General features: G+C 36.0%; 4 protein-coding genes across 5 annotated transcripts; 3 read left to right on the forward strand and 1 right to left on the reverse strand.

Annotated features, from left to right (window-relative positions):
- Positions 1-45: 45 nt before the first annotated feature.
- On the forward strand, positions 46-2,029 carry LOC106155598 (uncharacterized). The gene is made up of 2 exons (XM_013530493.2): positions 46-940; positions 1,608-2,029. Exons 1-2 carry the CDS (start codon positions 145-147, stop codon positions 1,865-1,867), a joined length of 1,056 nt encoding a protein of 351 aa, XP_013385947.2. The 5' UTR covers positions 46-144; the 3' UTR covers positions 1,868-2,029.
- Positions 2,030-2,454: 425 nt separating this feature from the next.
- On the reverse strand, positions 2,455-26,346 carry LOC106155581 (uncharacterized). Of its 2 annotated transcripts, none has more exons than XM_086995038.1 (26): positions 26,086-26,346; positions 25,477-25,590; positions 24,647-24,839; positions 24,143-24,342; positions 23,647-23,820; positions 22,529-22,637; positions 21,964-22,100; positions 21,498-21,629; positions 21,104-21,217; positions 20,873-20,910; positions 20,076-20,268; positions 19,640-19,732; positions 19,204-19,329; positions 18,565-18,810; positions 18,029-18,068; positions 17,561-17,700; positions 17,101-17,253; positions 10,959-11,096; positions 10,498-10,581; positions 10,070-10,177; positions 7,706-7,863; positions 7,132-7,297; positions 6,586-6,758; positions 6,017-6,181; positions 5,256-5,436; positions 2,455-5,018 (listed from the first exon to the last, which is right to left on the reverse strand). In XM_086995038.1, the coding sequence occupies exons 1-26, from the start codon at positions 26,107-26,109 to the stop codon at positions 4,533-4,535; spliced, it is 3,885 nt and encodes a 1,294-aa protein (XP_086851164.1). In that variant the 5' UTR covers positions 26,110-26,346; the 3' UTR covers positions 2,455-4,532. The 2 variants fall into 2 exon arrangements, with proteins under 2 accessions (XP_086851164.1, XP_086851165.1); XM_086995039.1 differs by having other exon boundaries at positions 22,535-22,637; positions 26,086-26,343.
- LOC106157247 (fibrinogen-like protein 1) lies at positions 11,816-14,043 on the forward strand. Its single transcript, XM_086995915.1, has 3 exons — positions 11,816-12,293; positions 12,724-12,832; positions 13,144-14,043. Exons 1-3 carry the CDS (start codon positions 12,021-12,023, stop codon positions 13,785-13,787), a joined length of 1,026 nt encoding a protein of 341 aa, XP_086852041.1. The 5' UTR covers positions 11,816-12,020; the 3' UTR covers positions 13,788-14,043.
- LOC106157251 (fibrinogen-like protein 1) lies at positions 14,499-16,885 on the forward strand. Its single transcript, XM_013532843.3, has 4 exons — positions 14,499-14,818; positions 15,133-15,241; positions 15,466-16,078; positions 16,864-16,885. Exons 1-4 carry the CDS (start codon positions 14,546-14,548, stop codon positions 16,883-16,885), a joined length of 1,017 nt encoding a protein of 338 aa, XP_013388297.2. The 5' UTR covers positions 14,499-14,545.

Raw genomic sequence — 26,346 nt, forward strand, 5'->3', positions numbered from 1 at the left:
TGTGCACAAACCGGTGTCACTACTAACACATTTAGCCTCTTCGATGCGCGCAGGATACACGCTGCAAATGATAAACAAAAACGCAGCGTCGCGTGGCACTCCGTGCGTATGAGATTCCAAATCACTTAACGCGCCGGCCGCAAGATGGCGGCAAGGAGTCGTTGGAACGCTGTCTGGATACCGATCTTCTTTCTCAGTTTCCACAACTCAGCAGTAACTTGCAGGAAAGGCGAGATCTACGAGCACTTTCTGTCGTCGTCTGCTCGGGGTGAGAAATTTATTCATCATGACATGTTTATGATCAGCTCCCCCGACATTCTTACGGGAAACACCTCAGCTTTCATTGAATATGTGTTCAACGGAGGAGAGAAACGCGCTACAGCAGCCGACGGTCTGGAAGATTTTCTGAGAGATTTCAAGGAGCTTGGAAACACCAGTAGAACTGTCAACGAGAATATGCTATTGAAAACGGGAAAAACCAATGGCAGATTCAGCGAGGAAATTCCCTCGCGACTTGACGAGGGTAATTTGAATGAAACTGCGCTGTGGGAACATCGTGGCTTGGCAGTTGATCCAAGCGAACTTCAGGCGCCGGTTGATGGCAAGGGTAGTGACACCCGCAGTTTTAAAGAGGAAAAACCATCAAAATATAGCGACTTTAGAAAGGGAAATGCGACCTCGGCGATGAACTTAAAAAGCAATATAACAGGTGATACAGAGAACAGCCAGTACAACCGAGTCCAGATGGAGAATAATATTTTATTTAAGATCATAAACAGAAGTGGAAAACGGAACCAGACAGGCAGCAGTCAGAAACTCTACACTCTGCGGTTTGTTGAAACAGAAGGCAGAGAGCATGGATCACACAAGCGCGTAGGTGATGTCGTCATGGCAACTGCTACTAGAGGTCATGGCAGACGGAAACGAACACCGGGGAGACGTAAGTTTTTTTTTTCTTTTTTTGTGTGCGAATTTAATTAAGATTTTCTGAAGGCAAGCGTCTAGGTCTTGGTGCCATCGCAACAACCATTTACGAAAGTTTGCATTTATTTTGCTCTAGAATTCAAAAAGTATAAGCTGTTGGTGTTTTGACCGTGAAAATGAAATGAAAACAATAACATTCACGCTACTTATACTAACGGCAACCACGAAAAGTAATGCATTAGCACTTTGATTTTCGTTCTTAAAATGTATATTATGTGCCAATAAAGCAGATATAAAAAATCAATACAAGTGCTAACAGATGATTATTCGTGCAACGTAACAGTGTTTTGCACTTTCTTTTTACGCTTGACGCTGCGCGTACAATGTAAAAACAAATCCATTTCCCTTAATGCGTTGAGTGACTTCGTTCAGTAAAAAGTAACTCGGTCAATGGGAAATGTCGGGTTAAGGGAATAGGTAATATCTGAGGAAAAATACCCCAAATCTTATCACAATCACAATCAAAGTATGTGTCACAACAAACGCAATCATTGTGAATGCTGCTGACGATAATTCTCAAAATTGTATTAGCTGTGTAAAGAGATTTGATTTCCCGCTAGTGTCTTCACCTAGCTGGAAACGCACTTGAGCTTTCTACTAAAATAGTTCAATTTCTATCCTAGGTTGCTGGATGGACTGCATATGGCGATGGAAATACGGTTTTCTCAAATGCGGTTTTTATGACAAACTCACCATGTGCGGAGGCGGGGACTACATGGTCCGATACTATGACGTAGCCAAAACCTACCACGCCCACTGTTGGCCAGGGAAAGGGTCATACGGAATTACCCGAAACAGGAAATTCATCTGGGTGCATAAATGCGAAGGGAAGTTTGTCGTGAAGTATAAGAAGTATCTTGGCTGCAAGCCCGTCTGCTATTGATCGCCGTACCCGAGTTTGAACGTGTGACGTCATTGTGCCATGTGACGTCATTATTTCAAAGAATAACCAGGAAAAAAGTGGGAACTGTTGTCCTATGCACAGTACCGTTTAGATTTTAGTGCTTGATGCTTACTGATGATACATAAATGATATTGCACACTACGAATGTTTTATCTATTCTTTAACGTTGTCTAATGAATGTAAGATTTGGTTTCAAATCTGATATTATTTGAAATCAGCTGTTAGTATTTAAAGTTAGTATCAGCAGAATCAGCGAAGCAGGAGGATGTCCGTTGGTAGCCGACGATGACGATCAGTTCCGTGCATGTCTCCGCAGCCCGAAGTTAGAAGCACGTAGGCGTCCACATCTTCCACCGGGACCAAAAAGAGAGTGTTTTCACCAGACATTCACATTTATTACAGGTTATTCAATAGCTGTGCATTTATTTTATCCTAGAGGGGATTTTTGACCGACAACTCATCACCCAGCTGTTTCACGTAGAAAATTTAACAGCGGCTAGTGGAGGAAACCGGGTCCTGTGACACCATTCCCTTGCGTTTTATATCGACAATGAAAAAAACACTAGTTAACTTATTAATCTTAGCTTTATTTAACGAGTTTTTGAAAGCTCATATATGGCTTTTGATGCTCTGAGCCTAAGCCTTAATTGTTTAAGGTAAAAAAACAGAAACCCTGCACTTTAGCAGAATGTTTTCATATCTGCAAGATAATTGAAATAATAAAAATAGCATATCTTCAATAAATTAATGGCCCCATAACTCTGTCGTTTTCATAATATGTACAACTATTATAAATACATAAAATATTTTTAACGCAAATTCTTAGTCCTAACACCTTCTGACTGCATAGAAATTCACTATTTTTATTAATTTGACATTAAAATCATTGGCTATTAATAATATCTTAATGGTTTTACCTAGTAAGCAAAATAATTATATTTGGTGCAGATAAATAGAAACATATACATGAGTAATATCATAAAGACACTTTGTGCAATAGCACCTAGGGAATTGTTGCTGTTGTCAACTCTGCAATGATGTTATATAATTATGTGAGTATGGATTTTTGTTTTCCATACTTAAAAAACATGAAGAATGCATAATTTCAGTGAAATAATAATAATAATAATAATAATAATAATAATAATAATAATAATAATAATAATAATAATAATAAATACGCTGTGGCAGATGATAAAAGGGTGTACAAAAATTTCTGAATGAATCTCACAGCTCCCAATTCCAATAGTTAATAACTGTACAAAATTTTTGAGTACCCCTCCCCATCACTCCTCCTTTGGGGGGATGTATCTGTCTCCTATAGTGTTCCATCTATGAGTCACATACTCTTTGGAGGCAAGTATGTTAGCCATGCTGCACTTAACTATATATATCAAATGTGCCTTGTTTGCATCCTAATACATGCGATGTTAGTGAGTAGCAAACAAAATTAAAAAAAAAAAACTTTTACGTTTGTGGCATTAAATGATATGTTAAATGGAATATTTACTGTCAACATTACAATAAATTAATAATTCAAAATTGAAAATTTGATTTAAATGCATAGGATATATAAAGAAAAGTGTGTGCTGAAACAGTTATTTAATACTAAATAAGTTGACCTAAAAAACAAAATATTTTCTCGGGAAAGATAGCAGTAATAATGGACGGAACTAACCCTGTAAATTTTGACTTAGTGCAGGTGATTATGTATAACAAATAACAAAATACACATAAACATAAAATAAAATTTGTGGTTTACAAATGACACACGTTTAGACAAAAATACATCGTTGTAATAACTGAGGTGGTACAATGCTAAAGGCATTATTATTAAACAATGACATGAATGAATAAAATACAAAACCTACAAAAAGAAGAATTCAAAACATTTTCATTCATCTCAAACAGTATTGTTTTAATGATTTCAATGAGTCAAATAACAATTAAATCAGTAATATCACCAGTGGCTCGGTATTTGCTGCTGCCTCTAATAAATATGGAAGGATTTATTCACAACCTGTAGAATCTGGTTGCCAATAGCAACACGACAAGGTCAAGGCCTATGTGACAAGGTCAAGGCCAAAAAGACCAAGGTTAAGGTCAAATAAACTTACAAAACAATACCCACTGAATCTAAATGGCTTTCAGATTTAAAACTTAACCATCAAATTAACTAATAAACCCTAACAAATCCTTAACTTCCCAGTCACTTGACTCCATATAGAACATTTGTTCACAATTAAAGAAATAGTTCTTTGACATTAAAACTAAAGATACAAACAAAGAAAACACCACCAACAACAATGACTTACAAAGACAATACTGAAACATGTAACAGGTTTATACTATTATTGACCATTTTGACATTCATGTTATGTTAACTGCTCCTCCAGTTAGGTCTGCACTAGCATGTTATGTTAACCACTCCTCCAGTTAGACCTGCACTAGCATTGCAATAAGCTTGATTGCAAAAAATAATGAAGTTCACTTTGGCTGACATTATATAAATAGATATTTATAAAAAAAAAAGCAAAATGAAAACACTGCTGCATAAGCAATATTAATACAATCCTTAAAAAAAATTAACAAACTATGCAAAAGAAAGGTGAACTACAGTATCAGTATACTTATGCTATGAATCTTAATACCCTGAGAGCCTGTCACTACTACTGACTGGCCCTGTATTGCTGTTCACACTCCCTAAAACTGGACCATTGTGGTTGACTTGTCCCAGTGACTGTGACCTCAGTGGAGAATATGACCTCCCTGGGGACTGTGGCATCACATTAGTATGTGAACTCACAGGCAATTGTGACATCATATGGGAGAGTGACCTCACAGGTGACTGTGACCTCACAGGCGACTGTGACCTCATATCTGATTGTGACCTCACATCTGATTGTGACCTCACAGGCGAATCTGGTCTCACAGGTGAGTCTGATTTCACGGGTGTGCTAGTTAAAAATGGAGACGGGGTCCTTCGTAACAGTATGGACCCTAAGTCATTACCTCCATTTTGATTTTGGAAATAAGGCTTATTGGAAAACTTTGGGTTGACCTGAAATAAAGGGGAAGCTCTGCCTGAGATTCCATTCTCCAGACCAAGGGTGAATGATTTTTGGTTATCCTGAAAGTAAAATAAAGATAATACAATACAGGTGCATCATGTCTGTTTAAGTTGAAAAAAAAAAAAAAAAACCAATGGCAACTTTCTGTTTTATTTCATTCCATTCTTAATTCAGTGTTTTATATTGTAAAGATACAGTCACTCAACATATTTCTATGTAATATTTTTCTTTTATCACTTTCAAATTTTACTACTTATTAGTAATCACATCTAAGATAAGACTTGTCACCCCCTTACATTTCTCTCCTCCTTTGCCTTAAGCTCTTTGACCATCTTCTCCAGCCCTGCCCTCTGTTTGACCAGTGAATCTAACCTTGACTGCAGCTGGAAGTTCTCGTCTTCCACAAACTTCAACTTCACATCTAGAAGTTGAAGAGCCCTTGCCTTGTCACGGGCAAGTTCTTCATTTTCTGCATTTCTGAAATAAGAACACTTTCCGTTGTACGCTGTGGTGTATATGGTTTTTGGCACTTTACATCCAGTAGTTGAAGACCCCCCCCCCCCCTAGCATGGGCAAGTTCATATTTTTCTGCATTTCTGAGATATGAGCAGCCATGCTATTACTTTGAATTCAACATAGTACATATCACTGCTGAAGGTAAAGAAGGCAAAGCAGATCAAGTTCAGCCCAAATTCAATAGAGTGGCTGTGGACTGATATAATTTGGAGGCACTTGCTGCCATCATTGGTGTACCCAATAAATATTGACATTTGTTCAGAAAAAAAAACATGGTTTGAGTGGCCATTAAAATTGTCCTGGTTATGAATACTGGACTCTCAGTGTGACCTCTTCTCTGTCTGTCTGGCATTCTGTTTGCCTTTGTACTTGACAGCCATTTTTTTCTCTTTGGGTCTTTATACATGTTTAACTTCCATCACTATAAGCAGGATGTTTTAGGACTAATCAGAATTCATTTTCGGACTTCATCTTCAACTCTGTCTATCAGGAGGGTCTTCTCTCTGTCTTCTCTACTGAACCAATTCTTAACACCACTTACTGAGCAAGTAGTTCTCTTTTCTCCTGTAGCACCATTTTGTATTTGCTCTCCATCTTAGCCTTCCACTCGGCCTCTCTGGAGAGCGTGGACTGTGCCAATAACAGCTCGGACTCCAGTCGTTGGAGCTCGTCGCGAAGGCGCTGTTTTTCTCTCTGGAACAGCTCCCTTCAGAATGAGTGAAAAATATTTTGTAGGGTATGTACATAATATAACTGATAAAATTGGCAAAGGCATATAATGTAGTTCTTTGGCAAGGACACTTTTTGATCTTTTTTCTTCTGACAAGATTTAGTAAATTAACAAATTTTGAAGCTTACTATAATAAGTTACTGAAGTTTCTCAGCCACAATAATGTGCTCTACTGTGAATCCTGAGACTTGAACCAGTTCCTCAATTTTTTTCATTCTTTAAAAAAGTTTTAAAAGTTTTTTTGTTTTTATAAAATCAAACACAAGTTTTCAGAAAGAGCAAAAACCATCATGACAGTTCTGAAGTAAAAAGATATTTACGATGTCATTTTAGATGTAGTTTAGATATTTACTGGTGCCTATGTTCATTGACACACATACCTCGCATTCTGAAGTTTTGCCTTGTGCCTATTTTTCCTGTCCTGGTTCTTCTTGGTCTGTGCCTGCAGTTTCTCTGATACTGAGAGGAGCTCTAACTGAAGAGTTTCAGTTTCTTGCTGAAGTTTTGCCGCCTGGCCTGCCAGGGTCTGCTTGCTTTGTTCTGTTAAGTGATGCTGTAAGGGAAATATACAGAGTGAACCACTGGCCCAGAGATTTTTTTCTTTCCTTCATTTTTTTTAAACAATCTAACTTTTGCTACATCATTAAAAACATTACTGATGCACAGCTTTTTTTTCTTTTCAAATGCTATCAAAAACAGATTTCATTTTTCCCTTTTCACAAGTCTACAGGTGTCTAAGCTAAGACCTAGAAATACAATCAACCCACTGAAACAGCCCTTGAATTGCTTTTGGTTGTTTTGCAACTGTTACACTAACTAACCCTGCAGCTGTTCAAAACATATCTAAACATAGGTCACTGGCAAGAAGTCAATAGTGATTTGAATGGACAACATGCTGTGCGCCTACCAGACAGCACAAGACTCACCATGTCATTCACAGACTTTGTCTCGTCTTTCATGTTGTTCATTTTAGCCTCCACATCCAAAAGAGTGTGTTGTAATTCTTTATTCTTTGCCTGTAGCCTGGCCTCTCTGTCCTTTAGGGAATTAACTTGCTGCTTCAGCTCCTCACAATTCTGTGTGGAGATTTGTCTGGAGGTAATTTAAACATATTAATGCTTCGTTTATTCATTCATATTGCCATAAAACTTTGCACATGCCAAATCTACTTTAGTGCTTTTTAAATATCATTTTATTAAAATATCATTTGAATACCTGGTCAATTTGCTTGAATTAAAAAAAGAAATAAACATTTGGGTTTGGCAAAAATAAAAGTGACCATAACTTGACAAATTTCTGTCAACCTTAATTAATACAGTTACTGTGGTAGTAAATGGCTTCTTCATAATGAATTCTGTACTATTTTAGAAGGAGGAGATATACATGTAAATCAATAAACATCTAAACCACTAAATCTATGTAATTATTCCATATGACCCATAATCGCAGCTGAGTCACCCTTCTCATTGTTCTCTCTCTCTCTCCGTGTGTGTTACTTACTTCTGTAACTTCTCCTCCTGTAAATTATTTCGCAGGCGAATTAGCTCATCCTTGGTGGTCTGAAGTTCCATACGAAGGACAGGGCCTTCACGTAACTGATGCTCAGCTGCCTGCAGGCGTGACAAGGCCTCTTCCAGGTCAGTTTGGAGCTCGTTGACCTGAAACAACAAGGTGAAGGTCAACCTAGAAATAGGTCAGTTTAAATATCAAGGTTAAGGTCCAATTGGAATGAGGTCAGCTGAAATGCCAAGGTCAAAGAAATACATTGGAGGTCAATGAAATATTTACAATAAAAGAATTGAAATGGAACAGTTCTGCTAAATAAATCCACTTTCTACTATAAAATGTATTTAATAACAAAAAATATAGCTAGAAAACTTAGGGAGAGATATAATACATGTATATAGTCAGAAGAGAGAAGAGGATGGGTGGGGACACAGGTAGACAATATGTTTTCTCTCAATATTTCTGTGTGGTACAAAATGAGAATATACTATTACACTACTATACAAAAAAAGAATTCACACTTGACAACATTGTGCCATAATAACAAACAAACAAAATAATAAATAAATAATGGACTGATTAAAAAAAAACTGACTATGACATGAAACACACACACACACACACACACAAATTTACACTAGAACTGACAGCTAGAGCATCTTTCAAGCTTGAAATACATCTCCATTTCTTGGACAGCATAAATTACCAAGTGATGATGGCAACTGTTACTAAAATAACAATTTTAACATGCCACATTCCCTCCACCAGTTTAGGAACGGCAATACAACATGTACTTACTATAGTTAATCATGGCAGTGAAAATAAATATCAGTACACTCTGGTGCAAACAAGACACATTTAACAATATGCAACAGATAGCCCATATGAAATAATACAGTCTCCATGGCTATATAACACGCAATGTGAACATGCTGATATTATCAAAGCTGAGTACATAAGGGGGAGGGGGGCTTATCCAAGATTCAGGGGGAAGGTACCCCCCCCCCCCTTGTCCCCTTATCCTCAGTAGTTGTAGAGTTCACTTTATGTTGGTGACAACTTTTAATCGATGAAAATTCAATTAGATATGACAAAACAGTGCATTTGAATAAATGTATCATAAATAATAAAAAGTTGTGGGTGGGCACTTCTGTTATAACTTCTCATTCTTACATGTACCTCCGAATCTTCTCTGAGTGTGATACGCATGTTAATTCAGAAAAAAATTTAGCAACAATTTTAGTTTTCAATATATGAGGACAATATATGTGCATGTGTGGGAGGGGGTATGTACATGTGTATGTGTGCATGTGCTCTCAGTAGTTTATTTCTCATGATCTTACTTGTAATCATTTTTAACGATGAATTATCAATGTGTATTACTGGGCACATAAATTGCAAAGGCACAACACTACTAAAACATGGATCTTGTAGCTGGTGTGTGCAGGCGTCAGAGCGCACGCACGCACAAATAGGCATATGTATGCATGTGTTTTCTTGCTGAAGAGACAAATACATAATATATAAGAAGATATAAATATAATTCACCTTGATGGTTCTATGATTTTCAGCAGTAAGCAAACAAAAAAGAAATGCCTACATATCACAAATAAACAAGCAGACATTGAATATTGGCCCTTTCCCATTAAAATGAAATAGAAATGGTTTTATCATACAGTAAAAACTTCAGATTAAATAAGACCCTTTCAACAGAAAATACCAGAAGATAGAAGACAACTCACCTGCATTTGAGAAATTTTACAAACTTACATAAATACTAACACATAGGTAAATGAATAGAAACTTTAGAGAACATTGAAAACAGAAATTAAATAGTATAAAAATGCATTTTTAGTTAGACATTCAGAATGTCTAACTAAAAATGCATTGTTATACTATTTGCATATTGCATTCTAGAGTCTAAACCGAAACATTCATGACTATGCTATATGTAGTATACAAGTTCTGAAATACTAAATTAAGTTCTTTGACAGTTATGAAACAGAGACCTTTGAAAAAATATTAAATAATAATACACTAACAAACATCACATAGTACTGTTCAAGATGAATTTTGTCAATCAAGCTAATGCGCACAAGTTCCATGGGGACTCTTGCTGTATGCAATCAGATTTACAGACTAACATGCTTCCTGTTACTTGTATTTCAAACCTGTTCCTGTAAAAATGCCAGGTTTTCTATATTCTACACAACGTCAGGAGGCATGTTAACCTGTTGAATTTGTGCATATTAAACAGGTCAACAAAATTCATGGTGAACGGTCCCATACTTAAATTATTTCTGATATAATTTAGTTCTGATGTGAACAGCACCCAACAGTGCATTCTGCAATGCTTACCCTTCTCTCTGCGTTCTCAGCCCTGTTGTTTGACATTTGGAGTTGCATGCTTTGGTCGCTGGCTCTCTGAGTAAACAGCATTTCTGTCTGTTTGGATACGCCACGCTTCTGAATAAATCAATAAGAAAATAATAACAATAATATCATAACAATATATGTATAACAAAAAATATATTGTATGCAGATAATCTAAACAAAAAGAATATTTAAAGGTCATTTTAGTGAGAAAATTTAACAATTGGCCATGCTGACCTTAAAGCTTAGAGTAATGATGTTGGTGTTCATGGAAATAACAAAAATTGTGGCAATTAGTCACAATTAAGTGAATAGAATCTGTCAGATATTCCTTGAGTCAACATACATGTAGGCGTTGATAAACCTTCTTAAATCATTACAGACATAATATCATGTTAAATGAAGCACCATACCCTTTCTAATTCTTCTTCCAAAAATTTGTTGGCATCTTCAAGAAGTCTGACTTTTTCCAGTAATTCCTTCGTCTGATTTAGCACCTGCAATTGTCAGAATATGTAGTACTGGATTGAAAAAAATATGGATACAGGACAACAAAAATGGTTATTTCTTTCTTTAAAAAATTAATATTAAAGGTACTATGCAAAATATTTCCATAGACAAAGTAATTATGATTTGAAACAGAGCGACATGATGCATATTTTCATTATACCAAAAACATTAACAATATCAAGAAAAACACACTAATAAAAATAAAACAAAAGTTATGATTAAATAAAATATTAAATTTTATTGACAGTCTCTCATCTTAAATCTGAGATATAACATCTCAAATTACCTTCTGACAAGTTTGGGTGATAAAAATAGAAACTTTGTTTTTTTGTTTTTTAAACTTTAAAAAAGTACTTTTTTTCACCTTTGTCATTTCCTGTTCCAAGGTCGTGTTTCTCTTCTCCAGGTCTGACCTTGACTTAATTTCTGTTTCAAGACGGAGCTCAGTTTTGCTTCCACTATTTTTAACCCTGTCTCTAGCTTCTTTTAACTCCTGTATTTCCTGCAAAAAAGAGAATGTATCCGTATCATCGAATGTGCAATCTTACATTATACAAATTCTATACTTTCTATACATCCTGTAATAAAACATTACATTCACCAATAAAACCTTGATAATGATAGCAATATTCATATATTATCAATCCCGTTCTTCAGTTTCATATTTCCCAGGGCTGGCTACAATATTTATCTATACTTCTATAAAGCTAGTATCAGTCTAAGTACACAATTGACCCAAATTTGTCATCAGTGAACAGGCAGACTTACTGTTCAACAAAATAATCAACTAAATTAAATTTGTAGATAACCAACCTACACAACGTAGATAACCTCCTTATATGAAAGGACACCGCTCCCCCAAGAAACTCTAATGTCAAATTTAAGGTATAAGAAACCAGATTCTCCATAATAAGACCCTGACACAAAAGCAACACCGTGTTCCTCAAACTCTTCATCTAGTTAATTTTGATATTCCTGTCTGCTGGACAAAGTCTATCCATTATCATAGCAGACACCTCAACTGTTACTACAAAAACTACTACAACTACTAACAGTAAAGGCCAATGTACAGTGTACCTATGACTGGGTTCCCATACCTATATTGATCTAAAAGGAAGGGTCCATCTCCAAGGGGTTTCTTGCTAAATTGCTTTCAGCTTAAGCGACTTAGATGTCTACTAAGGCTGCTTAACCATAGTTAATTACCCCCTATCAGCTTCAGTATAGGCGTGACAGACATCTAAGGTGCTTAAGTTGATTGCAATTTAGCGAGAATCTCCTAGGAGATAGATCGATCCAAAGTTAGTACAATAGGGTCCGGGAATTGATCCCATATGTTGACCTTTTTTGTTCAGTCTATCTATAAGGTCGACATAGCAGAGAACTGGTTCAGTTGAATACTTGCGGCCACAGCAGCAACATCAACATGCTAGTCATCGCATTTCTCCTGCAGTGCTTTGTAACTGCATGCATTGGACAGTTATCCCCTAACTTGACCACTACCACCAAACCTCATGTAGTGACCAGCAGTGACCAGTGTACCTACACACTGACTGTTCCTGCCCCTGACAAGACCTGTTCCGCCGAGGCCAAGAAGATAGCCAGTCTGGAGCAGAGGGCACAGAAACAGGACGCGGTCTTGCTGGCGATGCAGTCCAGCCTGATCCATGCTGAACAACAAATACGAGATCTTCAGACAGTAAGTGTGGTTCACTTATTTTATGATTTATTCAATAAATGATTTCATCACCTTAACAGCGATATTTGTTCTTTTATTGATATTATAATTTCTGCACTATGAATTATGAATTTTATTTTGAAGCACAAATTTAAGAGTAATTGAAAATCAAATTCTTTCTGAAAAATATATATATTCTCCATGAAAGAGAGAAAAATCACTGAGGTAATTTGAATCAATTTAATCATTGTTTGTTATATTGAAAATAGTTTCATCAAATTAAGCTGTCATCAATTCAAACAGTTCTACATATGAATTCTTTACTCTGATTGTCATATTGAGGGGAATTTCCTCGGACAAAGCCGAACCAGTCACAAATGACACTATAAGAAGAAAAGTTATCATTTTTAATGAGAAGTTTTAGACAATATTCTATATCATTTTATTTCAGCAAATGAAGACACAGTCATCCAACATTCAAAGCCTCCAGAGTTTGAGCTCTCAGCTTCAGCAACAACTAGCCCAAACCCCCAAATTTCCAATCAAGAAAGAACATAAAGGTAATGTAAAGTTTAAATGAAATATCATCATTCTGATGTACCTTATTTCGATAGGCTTCACCAAATAATACAGAAACAGTCAAAGGAAATATGCAGTATTTAACATAATCACTAGTATAACCACTGTGTATCCCCAAATATATCTAATGTGACAAAATAACAAGTAAAGCTGCTTTGTTTAAGCATGAACCAATTTTTAGAAATCTGTAAAAACATATCAATTTACTAGCACCTTGAAAAGGAGGAAAAAACAAACCAGACCACTCGAGTCATGAATAACACAATACTATTAACATTACTTTCCTTTACAGATTGTTCTGAATACAGACTAGATGGTTATAAAGACACAGGTTTATATAACATCACACTGAGCCATGCCCTGTCCCAAATCACAGTGTGGTGTGACATGACCACTGACAATGGAGGATGGACGCTGATACAGAGAAGACAAGATGGCTCCGTTTACTTTTATCGTGACTGGGCAGAGTACAAGAATGGCTTTGGTAACATCGATGGAGAATTCTGGTTGGGGAATGATGACATCCACTATCTGACCAATCAGAAAGATTACAGGCTGCGTGTTGATTTGTGGGACTTTGAAGGCAATCATCGTTATGCTGAATATGACAACTTCAAGGTTGATGACGAGAAGTCAAAATATATTCTTCATGTTGGGAAATACAATGGTACTGCTGGAGATGCAATGAGTTACCATAATAACATGAAATTCAGTACGAAGTACCAGGACAATGATAAATGGAGTGGAAACTGTGTACAGGATCGAAAAGGTGCCTTCTGGATGAATCAATGCCAATATTTCAACCCAAATGGAATTTACCACTTTGATCCCAAGTACAATTTTATGGATGCCATTCACTGGACTAAATGGAAACAAAACTATGCTTTAAAGAAAGTTGAAATGAAGGTTCGCCCTATGCTGTTTCACAGATTTTAGATATACTCAAAAGAGATAAAACTTTTTATGAACAATGTCTCCTTGGAATTATAACACAATCATGACATATATTATGTAAAAATGTGATAAAAATAAGTTGAAAGAACTATGAGAACATATATCATCAAAATAAAATATTATACTAAGTAATCTGAAAAGACTCATTACCAGTAATTCATTGAGTTTTTCATTAAATCATATCAATAGAGAAAGAAAAAGGAGAAAAACTACTAAATGGCAAGTGACTGTAATAACATACTGGTATTAGTAATCAATTAAGTACAGAGTAAAAGTCATGATATACAATTCATTCCACCATCCAACATCCCCCTTTCTGGCCTTTGTGCAGGCCCATTGTATAATTGCCATCATACTTATCAATGATTTTTCTACTCCAAGCTCCCTTTACCCCTACTACACCCTGAATATACTTAAGATATTTTGGAGAATGACAACAGGTGCCTGATTGATACTATGGTCTTAGTATTTGGCCACACAGTGGCCTGTTCCCTAAAAAAACTCAAGTTGACTATCTAATGTAAGCAATCTAAGCTAAGCCCCAAAACTTTACACTCTGTAAGGCGTAGGCCCTAAGGGTCATAGAATCAAACCCAAGGTGACCTCTGGACCACCAAGATCATCCAGGCGGGTGAATAAATCTGACAAAAGATAACCTTCTTAGATCAGTCTATCTATAAGGTTGACATAGTGGAGAACTGGTTCAGTTGAAAACTTGCAGCCACAGCAGCAACATCAACATGCTAGTCATCGCATTTCTCCTGCAGTGCTTTGTAACTGCATGCATTGGTCAATTATCGCCTAACTTGACCACTACCACCAAACCTCATGTAGTGACCACCAGTGACCAGTGTGCCTACACACTGACCGTTCCTGCACCAGACAAGACCTGTTCAGCAGAGGCGAGAGAGATAGCTGACCTCAAGGGACAAGTGAAGAAACAAGATATTGTTCTGCTGGCCATGCAGTCAACACTGCTCCGTGCAGAGCAGCAACTGTCAGACCTTCAGAAGGTTGGTATAGTTATATCAAAACATATCAAAAGGGGCAGATATAGTTCTTTCTTTTCACTTAAATTAATAAAAGACTTTTAAGATAAGATCAAAATGTTTTGGCAGGTCCTTAAACATGCCATACAGTGCAATATTCAGTGTATTTTAAATTTCTTTTGGTCAAAAATTGTGAAATAATTGTCAGATTTCCAATACTTTTCAAATGTCTCTTGTAGGCAGTACAAACAAAACATTTTAATTGTGGGAAATGCATTCAAGTGAATAATCTATTTTTAATTTTTAGTCATACACATCATGTAAAATGTTCATTTCAGCAACTGGCAGCTCAGTCTTCCACGATACAGAACCTTCAGACCATGAGCTCTCAGCTTCAGCAACAGGTGTCCCAGAACATCAAGTTTCCAATTAAGAAAGAGTATAAAGGTAAGGTACAGTGAGTTTATCTATATATAGATACTTATGAACTTCTTATTAAATGAAGCAATACAGATGACTGAAATGTGAGATTAATAAAAGACAAAAGTGATGTGGAATTTACAAAAAGTTCAAACTCGAGGATATCAAAGCCATTATGACAATTCATGGCAAAAAATATTAAGTCAATATCGAAAAAGCAATATAAATATTTGTCTGTTCTTGTTTCACAGATTGTTCTGAATACAGACTAGATGGCTATAAAGACACAGGTTTATATAACATCACACTGAGCCATGCCCTGTCTCAAATCACAGTGTGGTGTGACATGACCACTGACAATGGAGGATGGACGCTGATACAAAGAAGACAAGATGGCTCCGTTTACTTCTTCAGAGAGTGGGAGGATTACAAGAACGGCTTTGGTAACATCGATGGAGAATTCTGGTTGGGGAATGACGACATCCACTATCTGACCAATCAGAAAGATTACAGGCTGCGTGTTGATCTGTGGGATTTTGATGGAAATCATAAACATGCCGAGTATGATAACTTCAAGGTTGATGATGAAAAGGCAAAATACCTGTTGCATCTTGGGAAATACAATGGTACAGCTGGTGATGCTTTCAGTTACCATAACAACATGAAATTCACTACAAAGTACCAGGACAATGATAAACATAGTAGTAACTGTGCCCTAACATATACTAAATCTGGATTCTGGTGGAACAGCTGTGAACGATTTAATCCCAATGGTGTTTATCATTTTGATCCTAAATACAGCAATGATGAGACTATACACTGCAGGGGCGGATTTAGGCCGTCTTCTGGGTCTTCTGGAAGACGGTCAGATTTTCAAGTTTACATTGACGGGTATTTAATTTTTTCTGTTGGAAGACGGTCAAAATTGGAGAATAAATCAACAAAAACAATTTGGAAGACTGTCAGTAAATAGCTCTGCATCCGCCCCTGCACTGGTATGATTGGAAACAGCGTTATGCCCTGAAGAAAGTAGAGATGAAAGTACGACCCATGCTTTTTCACAATTTCTAAATCTGTATAACCCCTTCAAACATGTGCTGTTCAAAATGTTTGTCACAATTTGCTGCTTTTAATGCATGTTTACAGGTCAAAAGGAAAAATACTTAAATAATTTCAACTTTAGAATTTGCACTCAATTTTGGACCAACTTGTGTCACAGACCCTGGGGGGCACGTAATCAAACATAAGCTGCTGACCTCTGGACCACCAAGGTCATCCAGGCATGTGAATAAATCTGACAAAAGATAACCTTTTCTGTACGGTTTATCTATAAGGTTGACATAACAGAGAAGTGGTTTTCATGCTGAGTATGAAAACCACTTCAAGGTTGATGATGAAAAGGCAAAATACTTGTCCCCCCCTCCCCCTCTTCCCACTTTGAATTTCCCAATTTAAACATGCATAAATGCCATATGAAGCAAGACAAAATTTTTCACAACCCAAGTACTTTTGCACCCTCTGACAGAATGATTAAAAAAAAAAAAAAAAACATCAACACATCTTGGATTAAACATATAAAAAATTCTTTTATTTTTTTAAAGATTATGCTACTAAATGTATTGGGTAATAAGGTTTTTATGTCAATTCAGTATACCCCAGATAACCTTGTGAAATGTGAAATTTTGTGATATATTTGTTTACTAAATCTACCTAGTGTCCCCTATTGACCCTGAAACATCCTACGAGACTGCAAAAGCAGAATTAGCTATCATATTCTAATTCTTGAATTAATTTAGGCAACAAATGCACTTAAAACTATTAACTAATGACACATTAATCTTTGATTTGTAAAATCTAATATAAAATAGACCTTAAATAAAATGTACCTCTTCTTTCTCCCTAAGCTGTGCAGTCAAGTCCCCAGACTCTCTGTAAGCTTGCTCTAACTTCTCCCCCAGGTCCTCAATCTCTCTCTGGTGGGACAGCTTCAGCTCAGCCATCTCAGACCTTAGGGAACTGATGCCTGATTCACCTTTCACCTAGAATAACATCAAGGTTACATTTAAACCGGTTAATGTTGTAATAACATTTCCAGGTCAATATCATAACAATAGTATCAGTTAAAGCTGATATGTGATAAAAAAATATGACATCAGTCATCATGCCATACTGCACTATTACATAAATGTTTTTGCTTTAAAGAAAAAAAATTGCACAAAATAGAAATTTATCAATCATATCTACACTCTATTTCACAGAGATAAACAAGCACACACACACACACACACACACACACACACACACACACACACACACACACACACACACACACACACACACACACACCTTATCATTAGCAGCCTCTGCCTCCAGTTTGGTGACGTGTGAGTGCTTCATCCTGAGTTCCTCTCTCAAGTGGTCAATCTCACTGTTCAGTGTGCTAATCTCCTCCAGGGATTTCTGCAGCTTCTCGGCAGCTTCTGCTTCTGAAAATAATGTGAATAAATCAAACATTACTTCTAGGTAACTTCTTATTTTATTAATCTTTTTTCATTTTTTAAATATTTTTTTAGACAGGAGGGTAAAATTATGTAGCACAAGAAAGGTTATATTTTTTGAAGTTTTTTTTTACCCCTACATAGTAAGCTACACTGCTTTGTATTTATATCTGAGAAATGAACCATGGGTCATATCTACAGTATATATCTATCTTAAAATACCTGGTTTAGATAAAAATATTTGATAAAAAATGCAATAATGATAACATGAAAATAGTTGGTTGATAAAAAATAATTCTGTGTCAAATTGATTTACCTTGTTGCTTCTCCTTTTCATTGAGCAAATTTTCTTTTAACTGAAAATAACATAAAAACTTCATTCATCTCACATTTGATAATCCAAATCAGTTGTGCTACAGAATGATGAAATCACAGTCAGCTGACTCTTTAGTCAACTCAGAATAATGAGCTTCTTGATCTCAACCCCAGAAAAAAAATCTCAACCCAGAAAAAAAATTAAATGATATACAAAAGATATAAAAGCTATAGAATATATTTTAGAATGTATTTTATGCCTTCTTTTCAAATTATAACTTAAAGTACAATAATTACCAATGTACCTTCCACTTTTTAGTTGAAAAAAGATTATGCATATTATTATCATTATCATCATCATCATCATCATCATTATTATCATCATCATCTTCATCATCATCAACATCGTTATCATCATCATCATTATCATTATCATTATCATCATCATCTTCATCATCGTCAACATCGTTATCATCATCATCATCATCATCATTATCATCATTATCATCATCATTATTATTATCATTAAACACACACCTTAGCAGCAAGTTCCTTATTGTCCCCTTCTAGCTGGTGTGTGACTTCTTCCAACATGGCCACTCTCTCCTGCAACTCTGTTCTCCTCCTCTCAGCCTCTTCCTGGCTCCTCTTCCAAGTCTCCAGTTCCGTGATCAGTTTGTTTTTCTCACTCGCCAGCTGGTCTCTGTCACTTGTTAGGCGCTCTGAGTTAGATGTAGAGTCTTTAAGCTTCTGTTCCAGGATTTCTATTTTGGCCTCCATTTCCTGCAGAATAGAATGAGCATTGTGGGATATTTATTATATTTTTAAGTGGTTCCAAACATGATTTTTTATCATGAAAATGCTAAAAATATTTTTTATAAAATTACCATTTATCATGATCATCATAATAACAATGAAGTTCCTGCAAATTTGCAATCTTTCAAAAAATCAAATAACTGAGATCATGCTTGGTGACTCAAATTGGCAAGATATTGTCTTGAATTTTGTCCATCCACATTTATAAACTCTAGTGACCTGGAAAATAAATTTTGATAGTCTTTTAAAGGAATGAATGAGGTGAAATTAAGAATGGTACTGACACCTTAATCAAAATCTGGTTTTGTGGCATTTAATTCACAAATAATCTGGACCTCATGTCTCAAAGCAATCCTTTACCCTGTTTGCTTGTTCCAGTTGCAGTTGCTTACTGGACATTTCCCCGGCCACACTGTCCTTGCTGGTCAGCTCTCTGGTCAGTCTGTCCTGGATGGATGTTGTCTCTGCTTTGGCCAAGGTCAACAACTAAGATGGTTACAAGAAAATGGGATTTTTAATGGGGTGGGGTGAAGGGGAGTAAAATCTAATTAATACTATATTTTCAAACAATTGCATGGACTTGGATATTTTTTACATCTTTATCAGCCAATACTTTTTTCTCAAGACAATGCTTAAATTCCAAGTCAATTTTGATTGCTTTATTCAAATATCAAAACAAAAAAAGCCCGAGTGATCACCAGCTGTTTAGATGCAAATAAATATCATTTCATCAATATTACAATAACCAATTACTTTTCTTTGCAGAGAATGATATATCAGAGACCCCAGTAAATACCTTTTCATAATTTTTTGTGGTATTTTTGACTTCATTTTGGGTTCTGGTCACTTCGTCTTCCAGAGATTCCACCTTCAGTTCCATTGTTCTGAGCTGGACATAGATTACAATACAATATATATCAAAACCTTAGACACAATTATAGCTACCAGATAAAAAGCATAATACTCATGACAGTATTAAAACTAGCCTAAAAGAAAAAATTACTTTAATTAATTTAAAACTTCCAAATAGTTCAAATATATTGTCAAGTTGACACCGACAATGATTGTACTCATTTGAATATAATATATACAATTAAATATACTGCAATGTCAGGACACACACTGAAAAAGTTCAACAAATAGCAGAACAAATTTTTAAAATGAATTCTAGCTTGAATTTAGGAGTAATGAGTCTACACATTTTGAAGACAAATACATAAACAGTTAATAACCTTTGACTTGAGAGTGTCTTGCACTCTCTCCGCCTGTCGTTTCTGATCAGACAACATTTCTTCCGTGATGAGAAGTTTCTGTTCTGTCTCCACTTTTGATTGGTTGGCTTTGTTCAGGTTCAAAGTGGCATTGGAGATTTCTTGTCTCAAACTCTTCAACTCATTTCGCTGGTCCTCCTTTTCTTTCCTGTGTCTAAAATTTCATGATCAAATAATGATAATAACACCACCAACAACAGCAACAACAATTAGAACAATCCTTGCTGGTAACTCCTAGCAAAATCATGAAAGTCATCCACCACACAAAAGATCCCAAATTTTCAAGCCAAGCCACAGGCATATTAATGCCCAATAGGATCACTTACTCCTACTGAGATTAAACACTATATTCTGTTTAAAGGTCACCGGGTTATCTGTCACGTTCCATATTATGCTTTTTTATCAAGGCTTTGGCAGAAGATACCAAATAAGAAAAAATTATGGGGGGGGGGGGGAAAGGCCTATGTAAAACACTAGCAACTGTGCCATCTTCAAACTGGCAAAGACAATTACACCATTGACAAATGTCAAAATTGCCAGCATTATTACAAGTTTCTGTTACTTTTAACTTAATCCAGTAACATCTTTTTTTTTTTATTATTAGTCTATCATCTAGAAGTAGAAGAATAGATAAATACTGGTAGTCTATAATTTTTATACATCTGGCAAGCTCCAATATTGCATAGAATCTATAGTGAATTCAGTCTGACAATAATTAATTTTGGATACAGTTTTTACATTTGAATCATTGTACTCACTTTGCTTCTGTTTCTTTAACTGAGGTAGATAAAGAGCGCTAAAACAGACAAAAATAAATCACAGTTAATGTTCTGGTAGATAATGCTTTGAAAAAAATTAATTGTGTATTTTGCAATATTAGCACTAGTTGAATGCAGTTCAGAATAATCATATTTCATTAACCATAATGATAAAAAAAAATAAAAAAAAAATAGACCAGAAAGCAAAAATCCCTTTCTCAATATACTGACATTTTCCATGGAAAGCTCGTTATTTTCCTTCTTGAGATTTTCCATATCTTTCTGAGCAGAGTCCAATTTGATAGCCAAGGCGCTTTTCTCCACCTCTAGGTTCTGCTGTGTGATCTGTGAAAGGAAAAAAAAATGAAGAAACAAATAAAAAAATTTTAACGCATTTCAATGGGGATGTATTGTGCTCTGCTATTGTGGCCATAGTAGGAACAGCTGCTATCACTTTTACTTCTGTTGAATCCAAGTGTTTTGTCCCTAGTGCCCAAATATTAAGATTTCATAGTTTAATAATATCATGCCTCACTCCAAAATAGAAGTCAAACCTTTTTATTATCAATAATAGGTTTTACAACACGACAACACTAAAAACAAAATGGCAGCCTAATTGTCTCACCTGCAACTGTGAAATCTGTGTGCCTTGTGCGCTGACCTTGGCATTGAGTTCCAGCAGGCCGCTCTCTTCACTGGCTGACTTGTTTGCCGTCTGCTGTCTCTCTTTGTCAAGATCCTCTGTCAGGATTCTTACCTTTAGAATATAACCAAATGTTGGGCTGTTGTTAGTTTTATTCAAAGGGATAACAGTCTTCATGTGAGATTCAAAATTCCACAATAAATACATTGTAAACAATTAACACAAAGAAATATCACGAATTCCATTTTACCACCCAGATACCATCAAACCAGGTGGACCTGCATAGATGGCTACCCTCTTTAATTTTTAGAGATCATTACAAAAACCACACTATTCTAAACACAGCCTTTGTGACTTCTTAAGTCATTTGGTTGTGAACTCACTACATGTGCAGCCATTTGTCTTGTAATTTTTTTTTTTCAAGACCTGTATAATAAGCCGTTTTTACCTGATCACTCAACTGTGCCTTTTGGTCTTCTAAAATCTTCACTTTCCCTTTCATGGATAACATATCTCTCTCAAGTTTGCTCTTGTCTTGTTTTGCCTTCCAGAGTTCTTCTTCACTTCCAGACTTAGTTGGTAGGACTGAAATTGTGATCAGTGATATCAAGCTTTTGTTTTTCTCTCATACACCCCACCAGTTTGTTAAAGTCCACAAAATGACGTAATAATGTAGACCTATTACTGCTATACAGGCAAAGAATGATTGTTCAGATGAACTTTGGTAAAAACAGGGACAGGTTATGTATAGTGCAGAAAGAAAGCTGGAAATCTCTGTTCAAATATTTGGAATAGGGGGCATGAAATGATACCCATTGATATTTCTTTAAGTTAGGCCATTTGAAGCTATATGGAGGTATTTGGAGGAAAAGATTTGTATGTAAGACATGTAACTTGAAAAGAAAAAGCTGAGACAAAATACTAAAAAATCTTCCATTTAAGGGAAGCATTATTATTCTTCCATCACTAATTTGGAAGCTTTTATAAATCTTCAGTAAGAGGAATAGACTGACCCGTACCCTCAGTGCTTTGTTTGGCTTTTTTCTCTGCTTGTGCTCTTAGTAGTTTTTCTTTGCCAAGTTCCCCTTTCAGTTTTAGTGTTTCTTTCTCCAGGTCTTTCACCTGAAACATGACAACAGTTTTAAAATTAAAATTACTTGCCAGGTTTCTAGGATTTTTTAAAATCAAATTTGTGTTATTGCTTATGCTGGCATTGTTTACTCTCTCTCTCTCTCTCTCTCTCTCTCTCTCTCTCTCTCTCTCTCTCTCTCTGTGTGTGTGTGTGTGTGTGTGTGTGTGTGTGTGTATGTGTGTGTGTGTGTGTGTGAACATGGGTGCATGCATGTATGCCTGAAACAAATACAAAATCTCTATAACCAACATAAACATCACATGTTCCTTTTAACCTCTCCCTCATCAACAACTGGCATCCCTCCTGGACCCTCCCCCACCCTCCAACATCCCACCCCACCACCATCATCATCATCATCATCATCATCATCATCATCATCACCATCATCATCATCATCACCATCATCATCACCATCATCATCATCATCATCATCACCATCATCATCATCATCATCACCATCATCATCATCATCATCAACATCACCATCATCATCATCATCACCATCATCATCATCATCATCACCACCATCATCATCATCATCATCATCATCACCACCACCACCACCACCATCATCATCATCATCATCATCATCATCATCACCACCACCACCACCATCATCATCATCATCATCACCATCATCATCATCATCATCATCATCACCACCATCATCATCATCATCATCATCATCATCATCATCATCGCCACCATCATCATCATCAACATCATCATTCATCATCATCATCATCATCACCACCATCATCATCATCATCATCATCATCATCATCGCCACCATCATCATCATCATCATCATCATTCATCATCATCATCATCATCATCACCACCACCATCATCATCATCATCATCATCATCATCATCATCATCGCCACCATCATCATCATCAACATCATCACCACCATCACCATCATCATCATCATCATCTCTTCAACTTGAAAACTTTGATCTCTCACATATACATATATGATTTCTGCACAATCATACCCTTTCTCTGGCTTTTGTGATCTGTTCTTCAACCTTCCTTTTGTCAGCCTGCACTTTGCTCAGCTCCTGTTCCTGGACGGATCTCAGTTGCTCTTTGACTTGTTTCATGCTCTCTTGCTGCTGTCTGAGCTCTTCTTCGTGGTCGCGGCGCTCTTGTTCCAACATTTGTTGAAGCTGGGATTTGAAAAAAGACAAGAAACTTGAATATTGTTAATGTTTAAAATTTCTGGCATAAATAACATTAAAAGATAAAACAGCATTAACAAATTCCAAAGACCAAAATCATTATGTAAAATTCATAATATCAGTTTGATCTGCATATTTATTTTTTCTTTTTTTTTAAATCTATCTTTGGTCATGCAGACAAACAGTATTTATAATCTGCACGTCGTGACTAAAAACTAACTTCCTAGTATTGATGATTATGTGACTTCATATGGCACAAATGGGAGTCTTCATATTCTAGCTGTGCCAGTCATGGCAGAGGAAGCCTCACCTTGGACTGACTGACATTGAGGCCATTATCCGGACCAATGCCACCACTGCTATTGTGTTTACTCTGCTCAGCCTCAAGTTCATCCAGTAACCTTGCCCTCTCCACCAATAAGAAGGCAATCTGTTCACTGACGGAACCCTGGGCAATATCGTCCAATCCCTGCTGGATCAACATCTCTCTCACTTCCTCATTTTGATGGGCTGTAAATATAGAGGCTGAGTAATAATAATAATAATAATAATAATAATAATAATAATAATAATAATACACTATTTACACTATTTATAGACTTTTTTTTACAAAATATGAATAAAAGTCAGCTAAGTTAAATTTTTCTCACCTTTTAAAACACACATATTAACAGTTTATTTTTTTCATTTTTCTATTTTTTTTTTTTTTTGTTGTTGTTTTGTTTTCAATGATTATGAAGAGATGACCTAACATAAAAAAGTTAAAAATACATTGTAGATGAGTAAAAACATCTTTGACTGGCCCTTTACTAACTTTCTAGCTCCTGTTTTAGATGCTCAATCTCGGCTTTCAGTTGCTCATTCTCATTTTCGAGCCCTGTTGTCAGAGACATTCTCTCCTCAGAGAGGCTCCGTATGTGCTCCACATAGTTCTCTACCTCCTTCATCTCATCTTCCTGCTGCTTACGGAGCTGTTCCACATTTTCCTGGGCAGTTTTTAGCTTGGCCTAAAAATGGAAGTAATCACTTGTTACAGGGCTGTCATTGTAACAGGAACACTTTTATCCATTTGTTTGGTTTTTTGAAATTTTACATGGTTGAAGTGATTTTTTTAAGGCAATTGGGGGGGGAGGGGGTATATATCCTGAATAGAGGCTATTCACCCAGCTAGCCTCATTCCCTGATGAACATGTTCTGTTAGACATCGAAATATTGGAGGTAAATTATTTCAATATAAAGCTGTTGATTGAAGAAAATAATTGTTAATTGTTTTACACTATAAGGCTGTATTTTCCTAATAGATCATTATCATAAGCGTCATAACAGGATTTTTCCATAAATGCTAAAACAAAACGAAATTTTTAAAATTTTCAAAAACAACATTTATTTGTGACACCACCAAATCATACCAGATAAAATTATTTGAAGTGGCTTGGGAATGATTTTGAAAGATGATAATGAGAAAACTGAAGCAAGAATTTTTCTTTTATAATAATATTTAGTACTTACAAAATGTAACAGCATTAGAGTCAGTACAAAAGCCCTTTAAAATTGAGCTGCTGCAGTAAAAAGGAAGCACAGACAGTACACTGAAGAAAAGTGAAGCAAAAAAAATTCTGATAACACAAAACATGCCAGACAAACCTCTGATTCCAGATACAGCTTCCAAAGATGAGTGACCTTCTCTGTGTCCGTACACTGTGGGTCAAAACCATTGCTGACCAGTTTCTGCTGGACATCCAACAAGTCCTGGCCACTCTGAAGAGAAGGTTATGATTTTTTTTATTCATTCACAGGCCTATGGGCAAAAATGGCATTTTAATCTGGGTAAAAATGGCCTCTTTAAATCAATATGTAAGTTTTACATGTATGCCATTTAATATTAAACTGTACTTTTCAAAGGACATAAGGTCCACTTTTTAGAAAAAGGAAACCCTCTTTCCAAATTGCTGGGTGCAGCCTTGATTTATTGTATAAGAGTGGACAACTCCAGTCTACTGTAGTACATGTAGATTGATTTTAATTTATTCATTCATTAAAAATAATTTTGCAATCAGTAAAAGAAAAACAGGTGGTTGCAAAATATAAAATATAACATAGAAATACTACACACTGTTGCACTACTTCGTTTTACGTAACAGATGTAGCTTCTGCTTGAAAAATATTTATATATAGACTAGTCCTGTAGATCCACTCTTGAAATGTGTAGTGTGTCAAGTGTCAAACGCCGAACCTTGTCCGTACGGAACTTACCATGCCACCCTGTTTATCCACCATTTTGATGCCTTCAGCTGCAAATCATCAACAATTTGCAACTATTTTGAGAATATGCAGCATCAATGAAGGCTGCACGAGCAATGTGATTAAAAATCGCCGATATTTTTATCTGCATCCCACTTGACCTCATTCTCGGCGGCCATTTTCAAACTATCCTTGTTTACAACTGAACGACCAAGCTATCACTCCGCTTGAAGTATTCATAACTCTCAAATCTTCACACAAGTGAGTTTGTAC

The sequence above is a fragment of the Lingula anatina genome, chromosome 9, assembly GCF_051362555.1.
Source record: "Lingula anatina isolate TDL-2025a chromosome 9, LinAna3.0, whole genome shotgun sequence".
NCBI lineage: Eukaryota > Metazoa > Brachiopoda > Lingulata > Lingulida > Lingulidae > Lingula > Lingula anatina.

Coding starts and splice junctions, on each gene's coding strand:
- LOC106155598 (XM_013530493.2), top strand. CDS start 145: ATGGCGGCAAGGAGTCGTTGGAACGCTGTCTGGATACCGATCTTCTTT. Junction 941..1,607: donor GAAACGAACACCGGGGAGAC/GTAAGTTTTTTT, acceptor TTTCTATCCTAG/GTTGCTGGATGGACTGCATA.
- LOC106157247 (XM_086995915.1), top strand. CDS start 12,021: ATGCTAGTCATCGCATTTCTCCTGCAGTGCTTTGTAACTGCATGCATT. Junction 12,294..12,723: donor AAATACGAGATCTTCAGACA/GTAAGTGTGGTT, acceptor ATTTTATTTCAG/CAAATGAAGACACAGTCATC. Junction 12,833..13,143: donor AATCAAGAAAGAACATAAAG/GTAATGTAAAGT, acceptor TTTCCTTTACAG/ATTGTTCTGAATACAGACTA.
- LOC106157251 (XM_013532843.3), top strand. CDS start 14,546: ATGCTAGTCATCGCATTTCTCCTGCAGTGCTTTGTAACTGCATGCATT. Junction 14,819..15,132: donor AACTGTCAGACCTTCAGAAG/GTTGGTATAGTT, acceptor TGTTCATTTCAG/CAACTGGCAGCTCAGTCTTC. Junction 16,079..16,863: donor TCTGGGTCTTCTGGAAGACG/GTCAGATTTTCA, acceptor ATGTCAATTCAG/TATACCCCAGATAACCTTGT.
- LOC106155581 (XM_086995038.1), bottom strand. CDS start 26,109: ATGGTGGATAAACAGGGTGGCATG. Junction 23,821..24,142: donor TCAATGTCAGTCAGTCCAAG/GTGAGGCTTCCT, acceptor TTCAAATCCCAG/CTTCAACAAATGTTGGAACA. Junction 18,811..19,203: donor AACTGGAACAAGCAAACAGG/GTAAAGGATTGC, acceptor TCTATTCTGCAG/GAAATGGAGGCCAAAATAGA.